The 12015-nt window shown below is 37.7% G+C and overlaps 1 protein-coding gene across 1 annotated transcript in view; it reads left to right on the top strand.

Moving 5' to 3' along the window:
• Window positions 1–12015, top strand: part of LOC108926262 (cadherin-8-like) — a 62803-nt gene that overhangs the window by 25293 nt on the left and 25495 nt on the right. The window contains 2 exon segments of the mRNA XM_018738850.2: window positions 2592–2613; window positions 2616–2885. Of these exon segments, the coding sequence (XP_018594366.2) occupies window positions 2592–2613; window positions 2616–2885 (292 nt within the window).

Genomic DNA, 12015 nt, shown 5'->3' with positions numbered 1-12015 from the left:
GGTTAATATAAAATCGCGACTGTCTAAGCTGGAGAAGCGTTTAAATTTACATGTAATCATTAGCAGATGCTTTTATCCAAGTGATGTTTCAACTTGATGAAAACAAAAGTGCATTTCGCCAGTTAGAAAATCATAGATGCAGACATGCAATTCTCAAGTATTGTTTGTCAGTATGATTTCATTATTAAACCAGCATATTTTAAATGGGTAGCTGTGTATAGAACTGATAAAGAGTACAAATTTCAAAAGGTAACCTTTACAGCAACATTGCATTAGTAACATTATACAGAATTCATAGTAAATACATAGGTATTTGTTAGTTATAGTAGGATGTAAATTTGTGGAGTGGACAGGAGATCTGGAGAGACATGAGTGTGAAAGAGATATGTTTTCAGACCCTTCTAGGATGTGAAGAAGAATTCAGCAGTTCTGAATGAGAGAGGGGGGTTATTCCAATGCATTGAACTTAACACAAGAAACTTCAGGCTTTTGATTTTGGATGATCAAACGGTCAGATGTGGAGGAGTATAGCAGTTTATGCTGGAACCTATTAAACAATCAGGTCCTATAGGTGTCAGGAGGAAAATTCTGTTGATGGTATTGTAGGCCATAACCAGAGTCTTCAATTTGATGCAGGCACCTAGAGAAAGCCTATGGAAAGAGACAAGAAGGGCAGATACATGGGATTGCATTGGTAGGTCAAACAGAACTTGTGCATCAGCATTCTGTATCAGCTGGAGATGTCGATGGAGGAGGATGGAAGGTCAGACAGGGAAAGCTGTCAAGGTGGGATGTTATCAGGATGTATCTGCAGGACCGCATTATGGGGTCAGTATGTGGGAGAAGCAGAACATGAGTCCTTTGTTACTCCAGAATGTTAACCGAGTAAAGAAGCTGAAATGAGTGAGTTGTCCAGTTAATAGAAAATTCTCAACAGGAGGACAGAGCAGCTTGGAAGTGAAAGATCTTGTTTTGGAGAGGTTATTATAGATGGTAATCAGTCATCTAAGCAGAGATTTTTAAACAATCAAACAGCAATACATGAGGACAGAGAACTTAAGCTACATCAGAACATTACATTTAAAAAAGTCACTGTTATTTTCTCCTCAGATTTTAATCCTGTTTAATGAAGTTAACAAAATGTGCCTCAGCTTCCACTCTTAATAAAATGCTAAAAGTTACTCCTGGTTTCTAGCTTGTTCTAGACTCAGTTTAGCAGCTTGCATTAAATATTTGTTTTTTCACGTTCTTTATATGATTCAGATCATTATATACTATAAACGTGTTATATGCTATGTGTTGCATTAATCTACTTTCTGATTTCACTTTCCTCCAATTAAATGCAGATATGGTAATTTGTCACAAAAAAAAAAGAAAAAGTTTTATATTGTTACATTTATATAGCGTGTTTCCAGAAAATAACTGCAGGTACAGTGCTATAAAAAAACTACTTCCATCTTTAGATACATAATTTCAAAAAATTAAACTTATGGAATGGACTTGTCTTGCCTTGTCTTGAATCTGATTGGGATGCTCTAAAAAGACCTGAGAAAAGCTGCTCATGCTCAAAAAAAATGCAAGTGTTGCTGAGATAAATCTCCTCTGCCTGGAGCAGTGGGGCAAAGATCCTCCACAGTGGTGTGAGGTCATCAGTTACAGGAAGTGTTTAGTTGCAGTCATTGCACCTATAAAAAAAGAAAAAAAAAAAACGTTATTTACCCTGAAGGGGCGATTACGTTTTCACATGTGTGTCATGATTGCACGTCCCATTGTCTTCCACACCAACGAACAGACATAAAAACCATACAGGTGTTGCTTTTTCCTCTCCCAGACTTCGTTTAAATAGGACTGGAACTGAGAAAAAGATCAGATCAAATTTTATTATCAAAAGCTGCAGATATAGAGAAAGGCAAATAGATATAGATTTAGGCAAATACACGTGGCTAGAAATGTCAGCTCCACTGGATGTGATCAAAACCACAGCAATGATTTTTAATGTCAGGGATAATCATATTAGAGCTTTAAATGTTAGGTACTTCTAAGATTAATTTGTCATTGGCTGGACCGCTAGAGGAGTGTGTCAGCTGTCCACATCATGTGCCAGCTTTGTCTTCAGCTTGTTAAAGACATTCTCACACAGACAGCCTTGCCTTGTAGTCTAACAGTCCACAGTAATATCCTAAACCCTTTGAACAATAGATGTCTTTGTGAATAAGTAGGAGTGAGATGAGAATTTGAAATGAAGAACAATGGCTCATTACAGTTCTAGAAAGCAACAGTCAAGTAAATGATGGACACAAAATCACTGATACAGAACCAAATAAATGTATGAAAATCCCTAGTTTTGCTGTTTCCTTAGTCTTTAAATCCGAGCTGTCATTCAAATGCACGGTGAGCTGCAGACCAAAGCTTCTTTCCATTGTTAAGAGCTGTTTCTAAAGTCTTGAAGCTGACTGAGGAAGAACAAATAGGTTCTTCAAAATTTTGATGGTATTTTTTCTTTCATTTTGGAGTATGGTATTTATTATTGTTCTGAAAAAAAATAAAATTGTCTTCTCTTTTCTTTCTTTCTTTCTTGTTTCCTTTCTTAGCTCCATACAGATTTGGATGTAGGAATAAAAACATCAAGTACATTCTTGCAGGAGAAGGGGCGGGGACCATCTTTGCCATCAATGAAAGGACTGGGGACATCCATGCAATGAAGAGACTGGACCGTGAAGAGAAGGCTGAATATACGCTTACGGCACAGGTCATCAACAGGGACACTAATGAACCCCTAGAGCCGCCTTCAGAATTCATCATCAAGGTGCAGGACATCAACGATAACGCGCCAGAGTTCACTCACGGCCCTTATCATGCCACTGTCCCAGAGATGTCCCAAGTGGGTAAGCCAACCACTTTGCACGCTGACATATAGCAGTCATAATGCACCAGTAGAACAGCATTCACATTTATCTGAGACTTTCTCCAAAGTGACTTATGATGTTCACTACCTGCAGTTTTTTACCCAGTTATACAGCTAGATAAATTTACCTTGCTGTTACTTACATCTTACCATAGCCATTTGGTTTGTTACATGCGGGCGAGCAGTTTTACTTCAGTGGTTTTAAACAGAGTGATTTTAAAATGCACAACTAATATATGCAGTCTTATTGTTGTTATAACTGGCTGTCTGTAATGCAAAATTACATCCCAAACAATAGTTTGCAATTTCATTTCTTGGATTTATGGAAAGCTATTGAGGCAACACAAATAAAACCATTTGCAACACAATGTTCATGGACATAACAACCATTTCTGGTGCTGCAGACCCTGCCCCAACCTTACAAATTATTATCTGGCATTGTGGAGAGTCAAGTCACTGTTAAAACTGACCTAGTTTCTGTCTTGCTGTATTTATTGGTGCACACGTACGCTCTCCTTCTGAGGTTCAATTCAGCAGTCTTAGAAAGATACTGTTTATCAAAACACTGACAGCTTCAGTCAGAGGATCCATGGGATATGTGTGTATGTGGATACACACACACACACACACACACACACACACACACACACACCTTCTCTATGTCTGAAGTCTTTGTCCTCTGTGCTCAGGAGTAAAAGACTCGCCTGCTTTCCGGCACGGTGCCTTCAGTAGTTATGTTCACAGCACTCATCCAAGGGTTTGGAAGGCGAAGTGAGGGAAATTGCGGGCAGTGGTGTGAAAAAGTGCCTGCTGAAGGCAGATTGAGATGTGCCAGTGGGAATCAACCAGTGTCTCTCTCTCCCAACAGTCGGTCGGCTATGAGGCACGTGAGCACTAGTCTGTCTGTGCTAATTTATTAAATATTAGCTAGAAGTAAAAATCTTCATCTGAACTTTTTGTTCTAATGGCATCAAAATGTCTAATGCATTCAAAATGTCTCTAGTATACAACAGGGCTCTTTAGACAACCACAGAGCTCTTCTGATTATTAAATGAAGATGGTAACACTGGAATTTTAATCATTTAAAAGTTAAGCGGATAAAAAGGCACTGTCATGATATGCCCCACTCACGCTTGCTATGTTTATAAGCACTAATAACTTACTCTTGGCCTACTGTATAATGTGCATATATATGCATTTACATATTGTTTTTCACTTTTTAATATTGCAGATATGCTGTTTTCATTTTTTTTATTGTAGGTATTTTGGTTGACACTGGTTTGGTCCTTTATTTATCTAAGAGTTAGGGTGAAGGGCATTTTCTTTCTTTTCTTTCTTCTTTCTTTCTTTCTTTCTTTCTTTCTTTCTTTTCTTTCTTTCTTCTCTCCAGTTCACAAATCAACAGGAATCACCTGAAATGTCTTTCCAGATCTTTTCAGCAGTTCCCAGAGATGTGGAATACTTGTGGGTTGCTTTGCTTCTTCTATTTAAGCTGTCTATCTGTGTATACTCAAACACTGGACTGGTAGAGTATAATAATAATAATAATAATAATAATAATAATAATAATAATAATAATAATGTTACTTATGACCTCTGGGTGACCCTAGGAGGCTGGAAATTTTGTATATTTTTAAAGCTCTTTTTGAACACCTCTGAACTCTAGGGGACCAAAGTGAGGCTCTAATTGGCTAAGTGTAGAGCATTTGTTGGATTTTTTACTCATTTTGTTTTCTGTGTAAAGTCACTATTGAGAATAACTAGTATGATGTGGAAGTTCTGCTTGTGATTTAAAACTGTGTAGTCTTCAAAACATCTAAAAGCTGTCCAGCAAAAAATATATATATATAGAGATATTTTAATTTGTTTCTAAAGTACTGCCAGTTTGGTCCTAAATTCATGTGTGTAAAAAAAGAGAACTCCCTACCTTTCATAAGTAAGTTCCATTAATGATCATCTGACTAAATGTTATTAAATAAACTCTTGTAATCCCGCAATGCATACACCTTGTTTGCATTTGAAGGGGAATAAATGTCATGTACATCATTTCGGTTTTGCATATTTACATGGGTCTTAGTCAGCATGAGATTGCCATAAGCCATTCCCCCCATCTTAACACACACACACCACCCTCTCAAATCACAACAAAAAGCAGCAGAAAAGGCACTTAAGTGTTGTCATGAAATTAACCATGTTTTGTACTGTACAAAAAGTTGTGTTGCTTGGGAATTGAAAGAACTGACAAAACCCTTTTGGGGTCCTTTCCATCTTCATACATGGAGCCTGGAAAATGTAATCATACAAGTTTTTCTTTAAATCTTTCAATGGTATTGAAAAGACATTAGAAGGATGGTCTTCTGTTAAGTGCTCAGATAAGTATTTTGTTTGCAAGAGTGCCTCGACTGATCCGCCGCAACAGCGTTATCAATGGAGCGGAGATTATCTGCTCCTCACAAAAAGGAAAGGACAGCACAAAATATAGTCTGCTAGATAAAGGAAGTTTTTCATGCAGGCCTTGTGATATTTCTTAAATGGAAAAAAAGACTCAAATGGATTTTTTAGAGTTACGATGACAAAAGATACAGCATCCCCGCTGTAATAATTGTTAGCATGTCCCCTTTCATGTTTAATTTAAAAATGGAGACTTTCACATATCTCACTGTTGTGAAAGTAAATTCTTTCCCAGTGTCAAATTGTCCTTGTAAATAGTGAAATTGATATAATTTGAATATCATAAACTGCCGTAAAGCACATGGCCCTCTACGTCATTTTTCATTAAATTATTTATTCCTTTTGCTGATGCATTTCTCCAAAGCAACTTACAATATTGACCTACCTACAATGATTCACCCGTTCATACTGGGTTAATTTTACGAGAGGAATTTAAGGTAAGTACCTTGCTCAAAGGTACTACAGAGGTGGGATTTCAACCTGCAATGTCCGAAGTGTGTCCGAAGACAACAGTTCGGGCCACTGTGCTACCATCTGAATTGATTTTGATGATTGTTTTATTTATTATCATTGTCAACCTTTAATTGGGCTGTCATGTTTCCAATAATTCTAATCAGGGATGTAATTCCACATGTGTAATCATTCCATAGGGTTTTTACACTATTTGAAATTTTATTAATCTGTTGATTATAATTGTACTACAAGACTAATTGTGGGTGCATAAGAAAGGGAACTCTGGATTGCACACAATGAGACACAAGATCTTCACAGACCTCACTTGCAGAGTCCAGCATACACTAAGAAGACGTCTAAAGTTTAAATTGTTTTTTGAGCGATAGTGAATCTTATTTCTACCTTATTGAATTTTAGTCTTGTTTCTCATGTGCGTTTATCGATTGGAGTCTTACCTACTCTATTAATATTGTTTCTGTGTACACATTTCATATTTCCCTTGTTATTAATGCTACACCCTGGGCAGGGTTTTCAGAAGTACTTTGTATGACATAGCTTCTCTCACACTCTTGATGAAAATGAAAATACAGCAGTTACCTGTAACTGTTCTAGCTAGAAATTTACTTCAAGCACTCTCCATCGGCATCACTCAGTTCCTTGTATGATTTTTTTTTTTTTTTGTGTGTATTTAAATATAGAGGAAAACGCTTGACCATTATGCACAGTATTCTGTGAAACGTAATTACTTCGAGTTACATTGTGAACCAGAAATGTTGTGCTCTGGAATGCAAATAGTTTCATAAAATACATATGGTTGCTTATAAATATAGATGAAACAGAGGACATTCATCACTGAGTCACAGTCCTGTTTAAAGTGAATGTTAACCCAGAGTGGAAAAGCAGAGCACAGGAAGGTCATATTAAGAGCAGTTTTATGGCACCTAGATCAAAGAATGAATCCCTTATACCGAGGTGCAGCCTGACCCTTAATTTTATTCATTTATTTATTTATTTATTTATTTATTAGTACTGACTCTCAGATATTTTAATGACCCTTGTTTTATGGCTATTTCACCGTTGTTTAGCTCAAAAGTTCATCCACAATTTTACAGTATTTTACTGGAGCATTTTCAGAACTTTGCACAAGGGTATTAAAGCTCAGTCACACCTAACCCAAACCAAAATTCTTTATCTTTACAAGTTAAAAATCTCCCCAACTATTGCCTGCGGCACGCGTGAGTGTGGACCATACCCATTCCGATGCAGCATGATCTACTGCACCCGAGTAAAAAACAAGGCCGAGGAGTGAGCAAGTATTTAAATGAGTTTCAGTGTTGTTGCTCTTTGTTGAAAAAAGTCTATATTTACCTTTAATTACAGTGTTGCACTCTTTATTATGTGTAAAATAAAATTACTGTATGTTAGTCCACCCTGTGTCACCTGACATCTAGTAATTCCCCAAACGAGGCACAATCCTGTGCGCAACACAGCCTGAGATAACAAATAAATAAATAAATAGATAACTAAATAAACAAATAAACAACACATGAGACAACCAATCAGACTGTTCAATTCTGTGGAATTAATTTGATTTCGGAACAAATTAGAAACTGAGCAGTACAACACGGCATGTGCTGGGTATTATGTGCCCTTCAAATCTCAGTGGAATAAACAAGTGGTACTCCACTAATAAGTGTGTACGGCTGATGGCTCAGCTTAACGCACATAACAATGATCTATGGAATATATTAAGCATATATCATTTTCAGAAACAAAATCTTAAAAATAAATGCTAATTACCAAAGAAACATAATTTTCCTTGATTTATGTTCATTCACTTATTAATTATCAGAGGTTTCTACGGTTATTTGGTGTGTAGCCTTTTTTTTTTTTTTATACAAACATTCCTGTTTTTGTCTGCACTCAATTTATTCTACATTCTGACAGGATTTCAAGAATCGAGCATTCCATGAGTGTCAGCATGTGAGTGAAGTATCGACTGTTACCATTCCATTCCAGCAGTGAGATATAGATTGGTCCTGTCTGCAGGCCTCAGCAGAAGCAGGAACCCAACCCAAGAAGTCCCCAGCACAAGTCAGTGAATCCCATTAAGGGTAATTGGTTGGATCTGCCCTCCAACCTGCAGTGAAGATTGTTCTTTCAAATGAAGTGGTGTGCAGCACCTCAAATCAGAATACAAATGGGGGGCAGGTGATAAGTCAATGGTTTTCAGCTCTTCCCATCACTATGTTTTTTGTGGTGTGCGTGTGTGTGTGCGTAGCTAGGTTCTGTCATATATTAACACTCGTGCTGTGTTGGAAACAGCTTTTTATTTCTGGTATTCCTATCCAAAATTGCACAGGCCTTAAAATTGTTCATAAAGCAGTAATAAACGATGACGGTCACATATGTTCGGTTATTCCTTTCACCCATCTTAATCATTATCACAAGTTCTACACTTCTTTCTGGAATTTATGGTCTATAGACCTCATTTACTTGAAATGGCACGACTGTGTGTGTGCTTCTGTGTGTATATGCATATATAACAGGAGGAAGTGAGAGAGAAATACTGTTTTAGTTCAAGCTTCAACTTATCTTTAATAATGATGCTTTACATCTTAAAGGATTCTTTTCCAAAGCTTAGAAGTATACTACCGATAAACAGTTTCTAACAAAAAAACCTGAAAAATGTTTGTTTTCATATTGCACGACTGTTGCACAAGCTAATAAACCACATAATCTGATTATAATTTTTTGTTTTGTTGGACAGCAATTTAGGACTTCGGCTCTGTGTCTAGCACGGTGCTTCACGGTAAAGCCTTCCCTCATTGACATTTATTTTATCCTACACACTAGGATGAATGTGGTCACATTTGCTTCTCAGTCCCTGTAGGAAATGGGATGGCAGCTCTAACTTCCGATTTGATCTGGTGACACTTTTTTCTCTACAGTTCTTAGCTGCCTTTGCTCCACATGGTCATTGGAAGTGGCAGACAGATTATCTGGCATAAGCCCAGTGTGTGAGAGCTATTGCTGAAGGATATAAGAATTTCGTTCTGAAAGCCTGAACTTTCTGTAGAGATGCACTACATTTCCAAAGGGAAGAAGGACATTCCGGCAAGTTTCTGTGCCAACAATGATTTAGATTGTTTCTAAATTTTCTGAGAAGGCTTTGCAGCGAATTTGCTTTCATGTCTCCTCACATTCAGAAATCTGTTGTGCTATGCTTTGGTCACCCTATTTATGCTAGTCATTCCATTTCTCCTCGTGTTACTCAGGACATTATTTGCAACATTGGACTCACAGCTGGTTAACGGCCTGGGAACCACTAAGCTAATAGTTTACTGGTTTTAATCATCTTTTTGTATTTCGAAACAGCCATCTATCCGTCAGTCTGACTGTCCGTCTTCCCGTTCATATATCTATCCATCACTAACTGCTTTTTCCAGTGCAGAGTTGTAGTGGCCAAAAGTCTATGCTGGAAACATAGGGTGTGAGACAGGGTACACCCTGAATTCGACACCAGTCCACTGCAGGGCCATGTCTCTCTCTCTCTCTCTCTCTCTCTCTCTCTCTCTCTCTCTCTCTCTCACAAACACACACACACACACACACACACACACACACAGAGCAATTTAGAACCATCAGTTCACCTGGGTTTTCTCCCACAGTCCAATGTTTCTCCTACAGTCCATTCAGTGAATCGTTGAATTTAAATTGCGCGTAGTAACCTTCTGTGTTAAATTGGTTTACTTTGTGCGTCGTTGGTATATGTTTTTTAACTGTGTTGTATTAAGAGTTGTAAGTCACTTTAGACAAAACACGAGTAAAGGACTATATGCTGTGCTAGTTTGATTACATGACCCTGAAACTGTTCCACCTTTCTGCTTGTACACTTGTGACATGTTCAGCAGGTGGAAATTTCATGACACTGTGAGCTGCAGTCATGAATCGGGTTATGACACCAAAATAGCGCATATAGATGACCTTCCATCACAAAACTAATTTTGAGCAGTGAGTGCTGAGGTTTTACTCCTACAACTGATAGTACCTTCAGACACATCAATGTTCATAAGGCACTATCCCATATATTACGCTCAGTTCTAATTATATTCAATTGTTCTTTTGATTATACGGTTATGCATATGACTACTTTCAGAGAAACATGAGAGTGCAGCATTTTTAAAAATATTTTCAATAAAGAGCCCTTGTGTAGCTCTTGATTAGATACTCTTCATCTAGTATAATGCTGCCTATAATGACCTGCTGTCCTTCGGGGATGGAAGGGTCACACAGCATTTCACACACAAATAGTAATTCAGGATTTATTTACGTATACATTTAATATATATTATTATATATAACAATTTAATATATATGTGTGTAAAAATAAATTGTAAAAAGTAAAATGAATTACTATTTCTACTCTTTTCTATCTATCTATCTATCTATCTATCTATCTATTGATAGATATATAGATATATAGGTCTGCTGACATACATATGTAAAATGCATATTAAAATATGTTAAGAAGAAATAATAGATCACGACTTGACTGTTGGTATACTATTGGTGCCTTCCATATGAAACTTAATTCATATAGCCTACTGTATGGGCTTTTTGTTGGCCAATGCTTTCTACTTTAATAAACATATTATTTATTTTATGTGAGTGCACGCATGCACAGCTTACACACACATTTGCTGAAACCACTTGTTCTGAGCAGGGTTGAGGTGAACTGGAGCCTAACCTGGCAACACAAGGCCAGAGGGGGAGGGGACATACCCAGGATGGGGCGCCAGTCCATCATAAGGCACCCCAAGTGGATCTCCAACCCCAGACCCGCCAGAAAGCAGGACCCAGCTTACTATACCACAATTTAATTAATGACAGTGCAGTGAAAATATTTGTTAATGGCGTCCATCAGTGCCAGACAAGACGTGTTCATGGCAGAACTCAGATATTTTACAGGTCTTTGCATCAATTTCTTCCACTAAAGCAGAAAAGAAACACAAACTTCAAACTAAGTTTGAATCCAAGCACAACAGTTCGAGGAAAGGGCAAAACTTTCAAAATATTTGTACTCCTTCAGGGAAAAGGCTGGAGTCCAGGGGCAGGTCCTCAAGGGCGAATGAGACCAACTGTGGCCCTGTCCACTTAAGGAATCTGCATCCTGTGCACCATGTGGGAAAATTGGAAAGGCACGAAGCAGAACTGGAGTCCAGTCATGGGTTATGCTGTTAATGCCAACTTGTGAACAGATCTTTCCACAAGGGAAAAAAAGAGGGCTGATAATCTGGAGGCAAAACAAGATTAATGTCTTAATTCCCACAGAGATGACTCATGGACCTGACTGTATACTTCTGCTGTGAGTGCAAACCTTGAGAACATTCCAGGAACACTCCTTGGCAGCATGACTACTGTAAAGACCTATAGCCCAAGGGTCCTGTCTAAAAAGTGAGTGCATCATGCTGCAGACTAGCCTGGGCAAGTGGATAGAAGCTTATTCTCATTTGCTGACACGTTCAGCTTCCGTTGCGCTGTCTGTCTGGAAAGTAATACATTAGCTGTGCAATGAGACAGTTAAAGTCAGATGAATGGATCCATCAATGGATATGCATCACTGGGTGTATCTTTGGTTGAATCAGAGCGCTCGAAGCCCCCCCATAACGGGGGGGGAAAAAAAAATCAATATATTCTTAATATATTTCAGAAATGTGTTTTTCTAAAATACCAAGTATAGACGCATTTTTTTTTTCCCTTATGACTGTGTGGAGAAAGTATGCAATCCTCACATACTACTAGCAGACCTGAGGCTGTAATTGCTGTGAAAGGGGCAAATATTAAATGTGTAAAGGACTAAAGGGGGGGTCAATATTTTTTTTGTTTTGCATTTCAATATGTGTTTATTTCCTAATAAGTAATTAGGGCCCATAGAATGTAAAGTATATTTTGTAATACATTAAAAATACCCTGGTACACTTCTTACTATACTTTATGTACACACACACACACACACACACACACACACACACATGCACACACAAACAAGCTGAATTAAGTATCCTAGAAGTCCATAACCAATTTATTTAGATTCTATGACATCTTCGGATTCAATTTGTACTTTGTTATTACATTTACATTTTGTTCATGTAGCAGATGCTTTTCTGTAAAGCGATGTAGATCTCAGATAACAATTAGAGTGC

The sequence above is a fragment of the Scleropages formosus genome, chromosome 7 (genome assembly GCF_900964775.1).
Source record: "Scleropages formosus chromosome 7, fSclFor1.1, whole genome shotgun sequence".
Lineage (NCBI taxonomy): Eukaryota > Metazoa > Chordata > Actinopteri > Osteoglossiformes > Osteoglossidae > Scleropages > Scleropages formosus.
The sequence above is the reverse complement of the archived record's forward strand: the minus strand, read 5'-3'. Positions and strand labels throughout refer to the sequence as shown.